This window comes from Kogia breviceps, chromosome 1, assembly GCF_026419965.1.
Source record: "Kogia breviceps isolate mKogBre1 chromosome 1, mKogBre1 haplotype 1, whole genome shotgun sequence".
Lineage (NCBI taxonomy): Eukaryota > Metazoa > Chordata > Mammalia > Artiodactyla > Physeteridae > Kogia > Kogia breviceps.
Window position 1 is genome coordinate 137,394,441 of NC_081310.1, and position 18,667 is coordinate 137,413,107.

At 36.4% G+C, this 18,667-nt stretch overlaps 1 protein-coding gene across 1 annotated transcript in view; it reads left to right on the forward strand.

Moving 5' to 3' along the window:
• Positions 1–18,667, forward strand: part of ERICH3 (glutamate rich 3) — a 118,776-nt gene that overhangs the window by 87,568 nt on the left and 12,541 nt on the right. The window contains exon 12 of the mRNA XM_067005775.1: positions 5,792–6,241. Within this exon, the coding sequence (XP_066861876.1) occupies positions 5,792–6,241 (450 nt within the window). The remainder of the gene's footprint in view (positions 1–5,791; positions 6,242–18,667) is intronic.

The following is an 18,667-nucleotide window of genomic DNA, read 5'->3' on the forward strand; positions in this document are numbered from 1 at the left end:
GAACGGGGGGAAGGGGGAGAGAGAGAGAGAGAGAGAGAGAGAGAGAGAGAGAGAGAGAGAGAGAGAGAGAGAGAGAGAGAGAGAGAGACTCTGTTCCCAGAATACAGAGAAAAGAACATAAGAATTAAAGCGAAATTTTTTCTAGTAAGAAAGATAGTCTTTTACTTGTGCTGTTTTTCAGTCTGTTGAAGAAGTAGGTCTTAAAGACTGAAAATCTCAGAATCACAAAAATATTCTGTTTACTTGATTTACTGACTTCCAGTATCTCACTCTTCCTTTCTGGGCCTGACTATGGGCTTGAAGAGATGCATATGAGGGAAGCCTGCTCCTTCTGTGTTGAAATTGTACATGCTGTGAAACCATGCTCTGTGGACTTCAGTGTCACTTGACTCCTCCTCGGACCAGAGAGGGTTAGGGGAAGATTGTAGGCAGCTTTTGGCTAGAATCTATGTCTGTGATTTTTTTGCATGATTAGTCACACTTTAATTTTTCTTAACTGTAAGAATTCCTCAATTCATCTTCACTTTTGGATTGTTGAAGTAGGAAGTCATGGCTTTCAGGTGAATACTTAAATGCAGCATCATCTTTTAGTTCACAGAAAATACTTTTCTATGAGGTATTTCTCTACAGTTTTGAATCTGCCCTGTACATAGTGATGGCACTACTGAGGCACTCAATAAAATCTTGTGAAATGCATGGCTGGTTGACTAGATTAATGGACAAATGTAAAAAGATTTAAGCAGCAAAATGTGATACATGATTTGATTATATTCTCAGTATTTTAAGTATTTCTAAAATCCAGTTAAAGGTAAATAAGGAGGAACTTTTTTTTTTTTAGAAGATGTTGGGGGTAGGAGTTAATTAATTAATTAATTAATTTTTGCTGTGTTGGGTCTTCGTTTCTGTGCGAGGGCTTTCTCTAGTTGTGGCAAGCGGGGGCCACTCTTCATCGTGGTACGTGGGCCTCTCACCATCGCGGCCTCTCTTGTTGCGGAGCACAGGCTCCAGACGCGCAGGCTCAGTAGTTGCGGCTCACGGGCCCAGTTGCTCCGTGGCATGTGGGATCCTCCCAGACCAGGACTCGAACCTGTGTCCCCTGCATTAGCAGGCAGATTCTCAACCACTGCGCCACCAGGGAAGCCCCAGGAGGAACTTTTAAGCTTTCTTCTTCTCCCCCTGCTATATCTGCATTTACTTTAGGTATATATATACAGAGTAATATATATATTTGTCTCATTGGTAAATTGATAATGAATTACCAGTATGAGGACATATGTTCTCCCTTACACCAAATAACTAGTTACTATTCATGGATGGAAGTCAATGATTTCTGCTTCTGTTGTCATTAAGCATACACTCATTTGATGATATTTATTGAGTACAAAGCACTTGTCTAATCAGGTATTATTGTACATGAAAATATTGACCAAACCACAGTATCTAATATAAATATGGACAGATTGTGGTGAACTCATGAGTATAATCCACAACTTTTTATATAAGAAATAGTAGGACATAAAAATTCATATGTCAAAGCTAATTTGAAGAAAATAGGTGTGACACTTATGCAGATTTTTCTGTGAAACCTTGGACCAAGGAATGGGAAAGAGACATAATTTGTTTTAGAGCTCAGAGTAGTACTGGGTCCACTGGGTTGGGATACATGGTGTGTTATTGGAGTGATCTAAATTTTTAACTGAATTTTCATATTTGAGTTTGTGAACTTAAATCGAGGTGTCTATATGGGCTTCAAGCTAGTAAGCTAAAAACAAAGTAGTTAAAATCAGGACATTAGTGGAGGAAATAATGAATTTAAACTGTAGTAAAACAATGCATCATGCTAGTGGGTGAAGGAATGATTGAAAACTGAGGTCAGGACTTGTCATTGGTTCAAAACAACTGCGTAGCTACGGATCGCAATAAGAGTAAAACAGCTTCTGAGAGAGCTACCCATGGTCACTGTTAAGAGAATGAACAAATACCTTAATAAATATGTGTAGTTGATTTATTGTGCTCATGCCAAAGGAAGCAATGTCTGTCTAGAGTGTGTTATCTCTATGGAAGCAGGGACCTGGCCTGCTTTTTTCTCCATTGTGTCCTCAATACCAGAACATTGCCTGACACATAGGATGTGCTCAATGTGCATTTAGTGAATGAATGAATCTCTGTAAGTGGCTAGGAAGATGGGGGACAACTCAGGACCTCAGTTATGAGGAGAGAGAGCAGAGTTCATCCTGAATTTGCTGGACTGGTGCTGACTATGGATGTGTGTGTGTGTGTGTGTGTGTGTGGTTGGTACCTTTGGTCAGGTGTATATCAAATTGACTAGGAAGGCAGTGCAAACAGTGGAGATTACTGACACATATATAGTAGAATCTGTAAAACTATTTTCCATTTGTCATCCTGGAGTGGTAACAGTGGAAATTTAGCTAAGAGAAGCAATGGTGGGTTCATGACAGTGGGTGCTCTCTGTTTGAAGGCCTTTTGGCAAGTAGAGTGGTCTTGGTTTTAATACAATGGGTCATTACAAAAGAAGTATTTTACAAAAATTGCTCCTTTATAGCTAATGGACATTGGGTATTATTTAACTTCCGAGGGCCTTACTTTCTAGATCTAGAAAAAAAAGATAACTAACTACTCCATGGGATTAAATGAGATGTTTGTAAAGTGCTTACCTCAGTGCTTGGTACAGAGTAGGTACATAATCATTATCAGGTTTTATTTTTTTCCTCAATAAATGGTTAACTGTGACTACTATGCTTAATGTGATATACAGGGTGAAATCACAAGAAAGACATTTATTAGAATATACTTATCATGTATGATATCAGAGAGAGAAGAAGACTGAAAATCATAAAGCAATGATTATTTGATTTAGTGAGATTAATTTTTATCATGTAATTTCTACAGTGATTTATGGAGAGCAATAATTGGAATTGATTCCCATTTTACAGCCAAGAAAACAGAGCCTTAGAGAAGTTAAGTAGCATAATCAAAGTCAAAGCTAATGAGGAGCTTAGTCATGATTGGAATACCTAAGTCTGTCTTACAGAAAAACATAGTATTTTCTCTCTAGCTCATGTTGCGTGAAATAGTAGTGATGGAAAGGAATAGTTATCAATGAACAGTTATGATGACATGAAAAGAGAAAACAGTGAAGGATTGGGGACTGATTGAATGTGGAAAGAGAAAAGTCAGAGATCCTGCTTAGGGTGTAGAACCATGTCACCAAACACACTGGCTTTGGCCAAGGACTCAGGCAGTGGGTGCAGATCAGGTCCCTACCATGAAGACCAAGGGCAGCGTCTTAGCATCAGTACCTGGAGGGAACACTGGAGAGATAAATGGAATTTGGTAGGAGGCAGAGCTGTTTCCTAACATGCCTCCAAGACAACTTTTTCCCTCCTAATGAAAAAAAAAATTACAATTTATACATCAACCCTAAAATTCCTTTATATAAAATGTTCCTTTATATAAAAGTTTTCACATAAAAACTTTATTTCTAAGAGAATAAATAAAATTATTGTTGAAAATCCCATTTCATGGCCCTAAAGCATTTTTAGCTTTTTTGTAGGCACAGCCTGGCCCCAGTGTCTGTATGAAAATGAGAGTGAGAAATGAGAGTGAAACGAAATTATACAGCGAGGTTAGAGAGAAATTTAAAAACTGAAATGAGTTTATATGGGAGGTCAGGTAGCCTTGCCACTCAGCAGCCATTCATTCACCTGATCTTTCTTAAGGACTGACTCAGAATTGAACCAGAGCATGTTTCAGCCTTTGAAATAAAGTAATACAATTAATAGAAGCTGCTAAAGAAAGAGGAGCACTCATTTTTTAAATTATGTGAACAACTCTCAGAGCCAAAAGTGAGAGTCCTGGTGTCAACATTCAGATGGTAGATATGGATGTTTTTGGATGTGCAGAACAATTATAACATTTATCCTAGCTAATTGTGCAATTAATGAAAACCACTGATCAAACAAACCACTAGCACACTGGGAGTTGTTTTTCTTTTTTAAAAAAACAAATGTGAGATGCTTAAGAGAGGGGGAGATCATAGTCTCTGAAATTTCTGAACTAGTACAAATAAGAGAACGACTGTCCTTGATCTGTACATTCCCCACCGAGAGACAGCACATCCAGATCTTATACAATGGAGATAAAGAATGAGTGGCTGAAGTATGTGATTCCTTTGAGAAACAGTGGTCATCTGGTGCCTGTCAAGGTAGTTGGAAGATAAGAACAAATGGAATTGTACTTAAGGGGTTCTGTTGCTTAAAGGCTTTTTGGAGTTTATTTTTACTGCTGTGTAGAATCTCTCACATCTTTGTGGGAGCTCAGTATGTCTCAGTGACTATACTTAAAATGCTAAGCCCTGTCATGGAGAGCCGTTGGGGCTAGAGGGAAGAGGATAAGAGTAAAGACAGGTATTTCTTCCCTTAAACTCTGCCTCAGCTGCTACAGCCATCTGGGTAGCTTACAAGCAGAAAAAAACATAAACAGAAAAAAGAATCAGGAGCACACAGAGAAGAGCAAACAAGAAAGCTAAGCAGCTTGTAAGTGTGGGCTATTTCATTTGAAAAATATATTCTATAAAAAAATTATAAACACGGGTCTATTTGGTTAAAAAAAAAAATGAAAGGCAAGTTTGTATTTTTCTGGCCCAAGGCAGTGCATCTTCCTTACAGAGTCAGTGTGTGTGTGTTACTTTCTTGGAGATTTTTAAAAGTTTTTGTCTGTAATAAATACTAAACCATTTTTGGCTCTGGTAAGTTTCCAGACTGCATATCTGTAGCATCACATCAGTGTACTGCATAGATATCCTAGAATCTCTTTTGCCGATTCTGTGTGCCCATCTCCAGCTTCTGCATCCTCTGTCTTCTTCAGAGGACAGCCCTGGGCTACTGGGTTTGCTTCACCCTCAGGCACAAAGAGCAAGGGAGTGCCAAGAGTTCGTGTTCCCCCCAGGGTAGCCTGTAGCCATGTCTGACTGGAGCAGAGTATGGAAGCCCAGCTCCTTCCTCAAGGGAAGAAAAATTCTAATATAATTTAGACTTCAGGGCTTCCCATGGGATCAGGCTGAGGCTGAGATGTTGCTTGAAATAGCTCTCTTGATTGACTTCTTCCCTTCCCTGCCCTGCTTTACCCACACCCAGAAGAGTTTCTCTTGGAGCATATTTTTAATACATCACTGGCACATGAGTCCTCATCTCAGTGTCTGCTTCTGGGGAACCCATAAAAAAGACCAGATCTCCCCCCGACACACATGCACACAGACACACACACAAGCATTATCTCAAAATATTAAGTATCTAGGTATTATGCAAATGCATAGATATTCTTACCATACTGAGCTACCAGGGTGTGCCAGTACGGCGGGTGTTACAGTAGATAAAAATTTAAACTTTATGCACAGAGAATACTGTGGATACATCCAAGATGATAATGAAATAAGTGCTTTTGCTGAACAAGTAAAAGATTATTCAATTTCTTCTATAACAAAAATGATAATAACAAAGGTTTTCCAGTGAAATGGCTTTCAACAAATAAACAAATACAATTGGTTTTCAGTTAAATGTGACTTCTTATTGAAAATTCTATAGATTCACAGATTACATAGGTCTTTCTTTATCATGACAATTATGTGGACTATATGGGGAAAGGGTATCAAATCTACTAAACTATATTAAAAATTTTAGTATGATTAATTACTAGCATAATTCCCACAATTATTATTATTAAATTTCCCTTTATGGAAAAGCAATGATGTTGTCATTTTTAATTTTTGTAGATATAAGAACTGCTTCATCAACCTCATCCAAAAGTCACCCATATTCTAGTTGCAGTGAAGATGAATCTGCACTGGGGGACAGGGATGCCCATGCTGCAAACAGTCCAAATGAAAGTGTCCGAAGTCCATCTTCTCAGGAGTTGAGTGAAAATGATGAGCCAGGAAAAATCCACCTTCCAATTGAGAATTCTCTAGAAATCGAAATTGAAGACCAAGAAATAATAAAAACAGATGTGGAGACCAAGCTTCTGCCAATAGAGGAAAACTTGGAGAATGTTCTTGAAGAAGAAGCAGAGAAAGGAACCCGAGTGATTGCAGAGGGCTTATCTGAGAAATCCAGGGAACATGTTTCCAAGGAAGACAAGGAAAAGAGTAGGAGTAACCTTTGGGAAGGAAGCGCTGCTAAGGTGAAGGACAAAAAGGCAGGTCCCCGTAGGGTGGATAAAGGTGGTAAGTATGGCCATTGAGTTGACCTGCCATTGTCTCTATGCATGGAAGCTGATCTTGATCATTGCACTCTGCCAAAGCTTGGGAAATACTATTGTGATAATGCCGGAGGGATTCAATTTTTTCCTATTTCTCTCTGTGTCACATGGTCATACATGTATTTTCAGCTTGCTGTTTTCCTTTAGTGCATTTTAAAAATTACTTGATAATTCTTAAATAGCCTGTTTCCTATTTTCTGTAAATTCCTTCCTATGGCAGTTCTATCTCAAGAATCAAATAAAACACAATACATGTCTGAAGGCAAGGGTATGTGTAGCTTTTTAAAGGTTATTTAGTATTAGCAATGCTATTTGTTCTTATCCAAATATACATTTATATGTATATGTAGCTAACATTGATAGGTGCTTGCTATGTGCCAGTGCTAAACACTTACATATATTAACTCGTCTAATCCTCACAACAGCCCAATATCCCCATGAGTTAGGTTCTATTATCATTATCTCCTTTTTACAGATGACAAAACTGTGGTTTGTAGAGGTTAAGTAGGATGTCAAGCATCATACAGCTAATAAGAAGCATTCCTAGGATTTGAATTCAGGGAGAGTGGTGCCAGTTTCTAAAGGTTTCCTATTTTATCTGTGCAATAGGAATTTATAGTTAAATAAAAATATAAAATTTTCATAGAAAACTCCAAACTGCACTTTAAGTTCTCTGAAACGGAGTAACTTTCTGATCCAGGGGTTTCTTGGGTGTGTTGGACAGTTCCATTTGACATAGAAAGTCTTGAAGCGTGTCCTAGGAGGATCAGGCCCCAGTACCTTAGACACATGGAAGGTCTGATACTTTTCTCAACTTTAGGAGGACAGTTAAAGGATTGAGTTGTGTCCTGTGGATGGCCGGTTGTGCCTGCAGCTATTTGGCTCTCACATAGTACCCTGTGCCCTATAACTTGTATCTCGGGCCTTTCCCTGATCTCTCCCATCTGTCTACCCTGCCAACATGGTGGGCATTCTTTTTGACTCCAAGGTAAAATTTGTTGTCACATTTTAATGGTACTAAAATTCATCTGTGTTTTAAAACTTATGAATGCTTTTAATGTCTATAACATTTATTTTAGAAATGTCAAGGCTGTTATTAAACCACTGGTGCCTACAGCTAAGAATTGAGGATGTTGAATAGTTAACTTTCCATCCAGTCATTATCATTAACCTTCTACTATGCACAGTGGTCGATAAGAAATGTGTAAGAGAGGGTTCCTTCCATAAAATGTTAAGAGGAATGCTTGGCACGCCAATAACTGGACAAGGTCAGTAGTCACATGTAAAACCAGAGAAGGTACAAATGTTATGGGGCTTCAAAGGAAGAGAAGACTCATTTGATGAAGTCATCTTGAAAGTTTTCATGAAGGACATATTTGAGGAAGGCTTTAAAGGTTAGATAAGATTTTGAAGGTGGAATGGAGGAGGATAAAACATGCCAAACAGCAGGAAGTAGCAAGGGATATAACCTTGGAATAAGTTAAACAAAAACTCCAGAATGAGCAGTTTGACAAACTTCAGCCGACAGGCCAAATCTGGCCTACCACCTTTTCTTTTTGTATTGCCTGTGAGTGAGGAATGTTTTTTTTTTCTTTCATTTTTAAATGGTTGGAAAAAATCAAAAGAAGAATATGTGATATGTGAAAATTATATTAAATTCATATTTCAGTGCCAGAAAATAAAGTTTTATTGGACTAGAGTCATGCTTATTTATTTACATATTCTTAGTGGCTGCTTTTGCTCTACAAGGGCAGAGTTAAGTAGTTGCAACAGAGACCCTATGGCCCACAGTGCCCTAAGGATTCACTGTTTGGCCCTTTACAGAAAAAGTTTGCCAACCTCTGCCTTAGAATTATAACATTAAGACCCCCAACATTTTCAAAATGATTTTGCCATATGTGAGTAATGATTCTTATTAACATACATTTGAAGCCTTTTAATAAAATAATTCAAATTTTTGATCTTGGATTTTATCATTCAATTCTGGTACATGTAATGTATAATCTAGAAAATTTGTACAATTTGGCAAACTGCTGACCAAAAAGGTAGGGATGTTAAAGTTCAGTAGCAACATTGACATTATTACTATCGTATTTCTTTTTTTTCCACTTCAGAAAACTCGATTGTTTACCTGGATTTATGGAAGTAGACAACTTTTTGTAAAATAAGATGCACATGATATAGGCTGAAATTAGGGGATAGATAGAATAACAGAAGTATTTGACTAGGATCATATCACTTGGAAGAGAGTGGGGTTTTGTTTCCCGCTCTGGATTTGTGAAATGAAGAGTGTATAGGTTTATTATTTTTCTCAACTATTATGGGAAACCTGTGTTCTTGACTTGATGACATCTGTAATTTTAAAACATTTTGTTATTATCTTTTCATTGAGGTGGGTTCAACAATAGATGACAATGTTTATGACTATTTATCTCTCTTATGCTCTAATATATGTACCAAACCTCTTTATCAGTGTTTATTTTTCATTAACAGCTTATGAAATAACATTTAGAAAATAGAGAAAAGCGGTCTTAAAGTTATCTGTAGATTTATCACACACAAAAATCACCTTTAACATATGGTCAGTCTTTTTATTTCTAAAGTTAGAGTTTACAAAGTTATGTTTTCATATTTCCATAAAATGTTATATTTTGCTATTTATTCTTAACCTTATACCATAAGTATTTTAATGTTATTATGTAATCTTCATGAATATGTTTAATGTCTGTGTATTATTCCATTCTGTGTTTTTTTCATAATTTAAACATTTCTCTATTTTTCCTATTTTCACTACTACTAGTAGTACTCTAGTATCTTATTACCTACGATAATTTGAAATTAATAATTATTTTCTTAGGCTAGGTTCCAAGAAGTTTAATTTCTGGATCAAAGGTAATAGACATTTTAAGGTTTTTGAAAAAATTTTTTTTCTTAGAAAAGATTGGTTGAAAAGATTATACAATACAGAACAGATGAGAATAAGATGAAAGCTAAAGGCTTCCTTGCCTGGCCTTTATTCTTTTTCCTGAGAGATAGATAACTGTGGATAAGTTTTTTGTGTGTGCATGATTCCAGAAAATTTTCTCTCTATACACACATATAAATGCATTCATATATTATATATATACACATCTTATTTTTATATACAGATGGAAACATGATACATTTTTGTTTTACAACATGCTTTTTCCACTTAACACTGTATCCTGAATATCTTTTTATATCAGCACATATAACTGTACTTTTATTCTTATTTACTGTATATGTTAGGCCATTGTATTGCCTTAGTATCATAACTTTGCAACTTAAAAATATGTTGCCTTCTGTGTAAGAACTTGTAGATTTGTTCTATGGTCCATCTTCCACAAAAGAACAAAATTTCTGGATTACAGAGGCCCAGAGGCAGAGGGAATAAAGTACGGTGGAAAATAAGATATTAATAAGCAAAATAAAACAAAGACCATGTAAAATATTCAGAACGATGTAGAAGGATTATGGTATCAAAACCTAAGGATTAGTAGATTGTGACAGTTGGGTGCTAATATTTTAAAAATAAACTCAAGGAAATGATGCAATAAATTTGTAAATATTTAGAATAATAGATTAAAGGAAGTGACAGATATTCTCAAAAGCCTTTATATTCCTAAGAAAATTTCAGATAAAATAAACCAGGTCTTGAAAGTATCGTGAGTTATATTGATATTGATGCCAAGCAAAGAGGTTATGGTGGGTCCTCCACCTTAATTGAGCCTTCAGTTAGGTGCCTGAGGGAGAGAGCGATAGAATCAAAGTTATATACTTGAAATGAAGGTCATTTAGGTCACAGCTTATGTGAGTTAGATCACAAGGCTGGTGAAGATTGAAACGTGTGTATTTTATTTATCTCCCTGATTAGAACCTTAGATTGCAGTGAAATGGGGGCTGAGATAATGTGTAAAAGATTCTATCTTATTTTGTATAGCACTGAATTAATCAATTTCAAACTAGACCTAGAATAAAAATTGTGATTATGTTAAGAATAAGTCTATGGGCTAAAAAAATGACATATAATTAATGATGTTTTGTTGTGTCTAAGTTAATACAACTTAATCTGAATTGTTTTCACTTAAGATCATAGCAATGGATAAATTTGTAAAGCACTACAGTCAATGCCTTCCTACCTTTTAGGTTGATAACATAAAGCGATAACTTCCTTCTATTTTATAATATGTCACACTTAATTGGGCTTTTTCCAGTCCACCAACAAATCAGGTGAATTTATATAAAATATATGTCATATGCAGTGAAGTGGATAAAGCAAAAGATTATAATTGCTAGCTACAATGAGATAGTGCCCTTGAGAGTTAATTCAGTGTTATAGGGCATAGTGTTATTTTCATGTGTTTATTTTTCTCTGTTATTTTTAATTTAAGCTGTCTTAATACATTGTGACACATGGTGTTCTAATGATGGAACAATTCATGTGGATTTGTGAAATTAATATAATTTATACATTATGAATATAAATAATATATTAAGAATAAAGTATTATATAGTATAAAGTAAAATGTATGTAGAAGTAGACACTTTATACTTTTATATAGGAATCAGCAGAAGTCATAGTGGTTGCCCAGGTAATATAGACCTAAAAAATGTTAGGACTAAAGTAAAATGCAATTTTATTATCACATAAGCAGGATAGAATGGTCTTGATGAAAGAACAAGAAAATCACGTGTTATGAGTTGCAGTCTAAATACAATTTCTGAATGAATTGTGAAAGCGTATGGCTGTTTGTTTCAATAGATTTCTTCTGAAATATTTGTTAGGTATCTGCTTTATGCCACACTGTTTCTGGTGCGAATATAACGAAGTCCTTCCCTATATGGGAGTTTATATTTGAAGAGGAGATGTGCCTAACAAGTGAAAGATAAACCTGTAATGGGTTATCTGGGCTAAGTGCTAGCAGAAAAGAAAGTCAAGGTAAGGACACAGAGTGATGGTTTGAGGAAAGGGTAGTATTTTTTAGGGCTGTCCTCTCTCAGTGAGGGGACATTTGAGCAAAGACCAGAATGAGGTGCGGGGCTGAGCCACTCTGTCATGTGAAGAAGGAGTGCAGGAAGCAGAAGGCCCAGCAAATGCAGAGTCTAAACCGGGAGCATCGTTGTTGAGGGAAGAATTTGGAAGGAGGTCAGTGTGACAGAAGCAGAATGGACAAGCCAGAGACTGGAGGAAATGAGGCCAGAGGGAAGAACTTACAGGCCATTGGGAGGAGTTTATTCTGAGATAGGAAGCCATTGGAAAAATTAATGCATACAAATGACATGAGCTGAAAGTTTTGAAAAGATTCTTGCTACTGTGTGGAGGATAGAATTTAGCTTTTTGAGTATGTTATCTTTGAACAGCTGTGGTCTTGACTGGTGATTAATCCTGGATATTTGTAAGCAATGTTTCAATGACAAAGGTAACACAAGAACATCTTTATTGTATAGGTAGATGATGTAAGTCATGAATTTTGTCGTAGTGAGTTGTTGGGAAGATAACTGATTGGCTACACAAAGAATGATCAAAGAACACACATAGTTTTCAAGGTGACTGGGAACTTGGAATAAACCTGCATATATATTTACTCAGCTTTTATGGCCTTCTTATGTTCTTAAAATTCAAATAAAAAGGTTCTTGGCAAAACTTTCTTCTGATATAGAATTGCTCAAGATATTTAACATTTTTAAAAAACATTTATTGGCATATAATTGCTTTACAATGGTGTGTTAGTTTCTGCTGTATAACAAAGTGAATCAGCTATACATATACATATATCCCCATATCTCCTCCCTCTTGTGTCTCCCTCCCACCCCTCTAGGTGGACACAAAGCACTGAGGTGATCTCCCTGTTCCATGCAGCTGCTTCCCACTAGCAATCTGTTTTACCTTTGGTAGTGTATATATGTTCATTCTACTCTCTCACTACGTCCCAGCTTACCCTTTCCCCTCCCCATGTCCTGAAGTCCATTCTCTATGTTGGTGTCTTTATTCCTGTCCTGCCCCTAGGTTCTTCGGAACCGTTTATTTTTTTTTAGATTCCATATATATGTGTTAGCATACAGTATTGGTTTTTATCTTTCTGACTTACTTCACTCTGTATGACTGTCTCTTGGTCCATCCACCTCACTACAAATAACTCAATTTCGTTTCTTTTTATGGCTGAGTAATATTCCATTGTATATATGTGCCACATCTTCTTTATCCATTCATCTATCGATGGACACTTAGATTGTTTCCATGTCCTGGCTATTGTAAATAGAACTGCAATGAACATTTTGGTACATGACTCTTTTTGAATTATGGTTTTCTCAGGGTATATGCCCAGTAGTGGGATTGCTTGGTTGTATGGTAGTTCTATTTTTAGCTTTTTGAGGAACCTCCATACATTTCTCCATAGTGGCTGCATCAATTTACATTCCCACCAACAGTGCAAGAGGGTTCCCTTTTCTCCACACCCACTCCAGCATTTATTGTTTGTAGATTTTTTGATGATGGCCATTCTAACCAGTGTGAGGTGATAATACCTCATTGTCGTTTTGATTTTCATTTCTCTAATGATTAGTGATGTTGAGCATACTTTCATGTGTTTGTTGGCAATCTCTATATCTTCTTTGGAGATACGTCTGTTTAGGTCTTCTGCCCATTCTTGGATTGTGCTGTTTGATTTTTTAATATTGAGCTGCATGAGCTGCTTGTATATTTTGGAGAGTAATCCTTTGTCAGTTGCTTCATTTAGAAATATTTTCTCCCATTCTGAGGGTTGTCTATTCGTCTTGTTTGTGGTTTCCTTTGCTGTGCAAAAGATTTTAAGTTTCATTAGGTCCCATTTGTTTATTTTTGTTTTTATTTCCATTTCTCTAGGAGGTGGGTCATAAAGGATCTTGCTATGATGTATGTCATAGAGTGTTCTGCCTATGTTTTCCTCTAAGAGTTTGATAGTGTCTGGCCTTACATTTAGGTCTTTAACCCATTTTGAGTTTATTTTTGTGTATGGTGTTAGGGAGTGTTCTAATTTCATACTTCTACAGGTAGATGTCCAGTTTTCCCAGCACCATTTATTGAAGAGGCTGTCTTTTCTCCACTGAATATCCTTCCCTCCTTTATCAAAGATAAGGTGACCATATGTGTGTGGGTTTATCTCTGGGCTTTCTATCCTGTTCCATTGATCTATATTTCTGTTTTTGCGCCAGTACCATACTGTCGGGATTACTGTAGCCTTGTAGTATAGTCTGAAGTCAGGGAGCCTGATTCCTCCAGCTCCATTTTTCTTTCTCAAGATTGCTTTGGCTATTTGGGGTCCTTTGTATTTCCATGCAAATTGTGACTTTTTTTGTTCTAGTTCTGTGAAGAATGCCATTGGTAGTTTGATAGGGATTGCACTGAATCTGTAGATTGCTTTGGGTAGTATAGTCATTTTCACAGTGTTGATTCTTCCAATCCAAGAACATGGTATATTTCTCCACCTATTTGTATCATCTTTAATTTCTTTCATCAGTGTCTTATAGTTTTCTGCATACAAGTCTTTTGTCTCCTTAGGTAGGTTTATTCCTAGATATTTTATTCTTTTTGTTGCAGTGGTAAATGGGAGTGTTTCCTTAATTTCTCTTTCAGATTTTTCATCATTAGTGTATAGGAATTCATGAGACTTCTGTGCATTAATTTTATATCCTGCTACTTTAACACATTCATTGATTAGCTCTAGTAGTTTTCTGGTAGTATCTTTAGGATTCTCTATGTATAGTATCATGTCATCTGCAAACAGTGACAGCTTTACTTCTTCTCTTTTGATTTGGATTCCTGTTATTTCTTATTCTTCTCTGATTGCTGTGGCCAAAACTTCCAAAACTATGTTGAATAATAGTGGTGAGAGTGGGCAACCTTCTCTGGTTCCTTATCTTAGTGGACATGGTTTCAGTTTTTCACCATTGAGAATGATGTTGGCTGTGGGTTTGTCTTATATGGCCTTTATTATGTTGAGTTAAGTTTCCTCTATGCCTACTTTCTGCAGGGTTTTTTTCTTAAGTGGGTGTTGAATTTTGTTGAAAGCTTTTCCTGCATCTATTGAGATGATCATATGGTTTTTCTCCTTCAGTTTGTTAATATGGTTTATCACATTGATTGGTTTGTGTATATTGAAGAATCCTTGCATTCCTGGGATAAGCCCCACTGGATCATGTTGTGTGATCCTTTTAATGTGCTGTTGGATTCTGTTTGCTAGTATTTTGTTGAGGATTTTTGCATCTATATTCATCAGTGATATTGACCTGTAGTTTTCTTTTTTTGTGACATCTTTGGTTTTGGTATCAGGGTGATGCTGAGCTCGTAGAATGAGTTTGGGAGTGTTCCTCCCTCTGTTATATTCTGGAAGAGTTTGAGAAGGATAGGTGTTAGCTCTTTTCTAAATGTTTGATAGAATTCGCCTGTGAAGCCCTCTGGTCCTGGGTTTTTATTTGTTGGAAGATTTTAAATCACAGTTTCAATTTCAGTGCTTGTGATTGGTCTGTTTATATTTTCTGTTTCTTCCTGGTTCAGTCTTGGAACGTTGTGCTTTTCTAAGAATTTGTCCATTTCTTCCAGGTTGTCCATTTTATTGGCATATAGTTGCTTGTAGTAATCTCTCATGATCCTTTGTATTTCTGCAGTGTCAGTTGTTACTTCTCCTTTTTCATTTCTACTTCTAATGATTTGAATCTTCTCCCTTTTTTTCTTGACGAGTCTGGCTAATGGTTTATCAATTTTGTCTATCTTCTCAAAGAAGCAGCTTTTAGTTTTATTGATCTTTGCTATTGTTTCCTTCATTTCTTTTTCATTTATTTCTGATCTGATCTTTATGATTTCTTTCCTTCTGCTAACTTTGGGGTTTTTTGTTCTACTTTCTCTAATTGCTTTAGGTGTAAGGTTACGTTGTTTATTTGAGATGTTTTTTGTTTCTTAAGGTAGGATTGTATTGATATAAACTTCCCTCTTAGAACTGCTTTTGCTGCATCCCATAGGTTTTGGGTCGTCCTGTTTTCATTGTCATTTGCTTCTAGGTATTTTTTGATTTCCCCTTTGATTTCTTCAGTGATCTCCTGGTTATTAAGTAGTGTGTTGTTTAGCTTCCATGTGTTTGTATTTCTTACAGATTTTTTCCTCTAATTGATATCCAGTCTCATAGCGTTGTGGTCGGAAAAGATACTAGATACAATTTCAATATTCTTAAATTTACCAAGGCTTGATTTGTGACCCAAGATATGATCTATCCTGGAGAATGTTCCATTAGCATTTGAGAAGAAAGTGTATTCTGTTTTTTTGGATGGAATGCCCTATAAATATCAATTAAGGCCATCTTGTTTAATGTATCATTTAAAGCTTGTGTTTCCTTATTTATTTTCATTTTGGATGATCTGTCCATTGGTGACAGTGGGGTGTTAAAGTCCCCTACTATGATTGTGTTACTGTCGGTTTCCCCTTTTATGCCTGTTAGCATTTGCCTTATGTATTGAGGTACTCCTAGTTTGTGTGCATAAATATTTGCAATTGTTATATCTTCTTCTTGGATCGATCCTTTGATCATTCTGTAGTGTCCTTCTTTGTCTCTTGTAATAGTCTTTATTTTAAAGTCTCTTTTGTCTGATATGAGAATTGCTACTCCAGCTTTCTACTGATTTCCATTTGCATGGAATATCTTTTTCCATCCCCTCACTTTCAGTCTGTATGTGTCCCTAGATCTGAAGTGGGTCTCCTGTATACAGCCTATATACGGGTTTTGTTTTTGTGTCCATTCAGCCAGTGCATGTCTTTTGGTTGGAGCATTTAATCCATTTTCATTTAACGTAATTATCGATATGTTTTTTCCTATTACCATTTTCTTAATTGTTTTGGGTTTGCCATTGTAAGTCTTTTCCTTCTCTTGTGTTTCCTGCCTAGAGAAAGAAGTTCCTTTAGCATTTGTTGTAAGGCTGGTTTGGTGGTGCTGAATTCTCTTAGCTTTTGCTTATCTGTAAAGGTGTTAATTTCTCCATCAAATCTGAATGAGAACCTTGCTGGGTAGAGTGATCTTGGTTGTAGGTTTTTCCCTTTCATCACTTTAAATATGTCCTGCCACTCCCTTTTGGCTTGCAGAGTTTCTCCTGGAAGATGGTTATGGGGATTCCCTTGTATGTTAATTATTCCTTTTCCCTTGCTGCTTTTAATATTTTTTCTTTGTATTTAATTTTTGATAGTTTGATTAATATGTGTCTTAGCGTGTTTCTCCTTGGATTTATCCTGTATGGGACTCTCTGTGCTTCCTGGACTTGATTGACTATTTCCTTACCCATATTAGGGAAGTTGTCAACTATAATCTCTTCAAATATTTTATCAATCCCTCTTTTTTTATCTTCTTCTTCTGGGACCCCTATAATTCAAATGTAGGTGCATTTGATGTTGTCCCAAAGGTCTCTGAGATTGTCTTCAATTCTTTTCATTCTTTTTTCTTTATTCTGGTGTGCAGTAGTTATTTCCTCTATTTTATCTTCCACATCACCTATCCGTTCTTCTGCCTCAGTTAGTCTTCTTAGCATGTTTTATGGTGGGAACAATTTGTGTAGTTTCAAAGCAAGCAGAGGAGAGGGAATGAATTTGGAAAGCTTGCCTACTAATATTGCAAACCATAATCTTGCTACCACTTTTCAATAACTAAATTATCAAATTTAGAAAGAATTGGTGGAAATTGAGAACTGTCAGCAATAGTACAGGGACATAAGGCCTCTCATCATTATAGGTGAAATTGTTAATTGATACCTCCTTTTTTGAAGTACATAGAGAAACATATTTCAAAAGCTTCTAAAAATTATCATGCTCTTTGACCCAGCAATTCCAGTTCCAACAATTTATCCCAAGGCAATAGTCAGAAATAATAAAATAATTATAAGTAGTATTTTAAGTAGCTTTATAATCACAAAAATGGAAATAATTCAATATTTCACACTAGGCAGTTGGTTATCCAAATTTTAGTAAAACCTTATTAGAATATTCTGTGCAGTTATTGAAGAATAGTTCTTATTTAATGACATGTGGATATAGTCACAATATATTGCTAAATGAATAAAATGGGATACAAAATGTCATCTAAGTAAGAGTAAATAATACTTAGAAATCTGCCAAAATGTTAGCTAGTATTTGTTTCTGAGTGGTGAAACTAGGATATTTTTGTTTTCTTCTCTGTACTTTTTATTGTTTAAGCTTTAAGTAGTGAATATGTACTCTTTTCATATTTTGGGAAAGTACAATGTATATATAATTTTAAAAGCTTACATTGGGGGCTTCCCTGGTGGCGCAGTGGTTGAGAGTCCGCCTGCCGATGCAGGGGACACGGGTTCGTGCCCCGGTCCGGGAGGATCCCGCGTGCCGCGGAGCGGCTGGGCCCGTGAGCCATGGCCCCGCGGAGCCTGCGCTCCGCAATGGGAGGGGCCGCGACGGTGGGAGGCCCGCGTGCCGCAAAAAAAAAAAAAAAAAAAAAAAAGCTCACATTGGAATGCAATAATATTTTGGTATTTTAAAAACATCTTGAAATATCCTATATCATTTGAGTGGAAAAAGTATTTTTCCATGAAATTCTGTTTGAGCCTCTTCCATTTTGCTACAAATGCTGTGGGAACTGACAATTCTCTTTGCTTTTAATGGTCATCTTTATAGCAAGGTGAAGGAGCAGAGACTTGAGGGATGAAGGGTTAACTAGATAGAGGAAACAGGGTGATGTGTCACATTGCTTGCATGGGAGTCTCAGCATGCATAGTCCTCCTTTACTGTAGGTGGAAAACGGTCAAAGTTAGACACTGGCCAAGGTCTTGCTTTTAAGTTTCAGTTTCAGAAGAACATCTGAGAAAAAAATGACCAAGTGAGGTCTTTTCTGATCTCACACCTAATAAATCCTTAATGCTCAGGCCAGTGTCCCATTCTTGCTGAATCTGAAGCAGGCAGCACCTAACTGTCCAGGCTCTCATCGACTTCCAAAGCCTAACCCTCCAGGGGCAAGCGATCTGACAAGGGCAAGTGGTGAATACAGTCCTGAGACAGAAGGATTACATGCTTCAGGAAATTCTGAGTGAGTTGTAATTTTCAGATTATGCTAGTATTGTTTGGCTTTTTAGTATAGTCTTTTGGTTCAATAGCTGCTAATTGTTTATTATTATTATTTTTGTAAACCTTATTGAAAAAATTTTCAGTTGACATATAATTGACATACAGCATTATATTAATTTCAGGTGTACAACATAATGATTCAATATTTGTAAAATAAACCATATTTCTTTTTAGCCTGTGGACTACTTGGGGGAGAAACCTAGATGTCCTGTTGGCTCCGATGAAACAAAGCTTCAGTAATTGATACCATATCAGGCTTCCTCC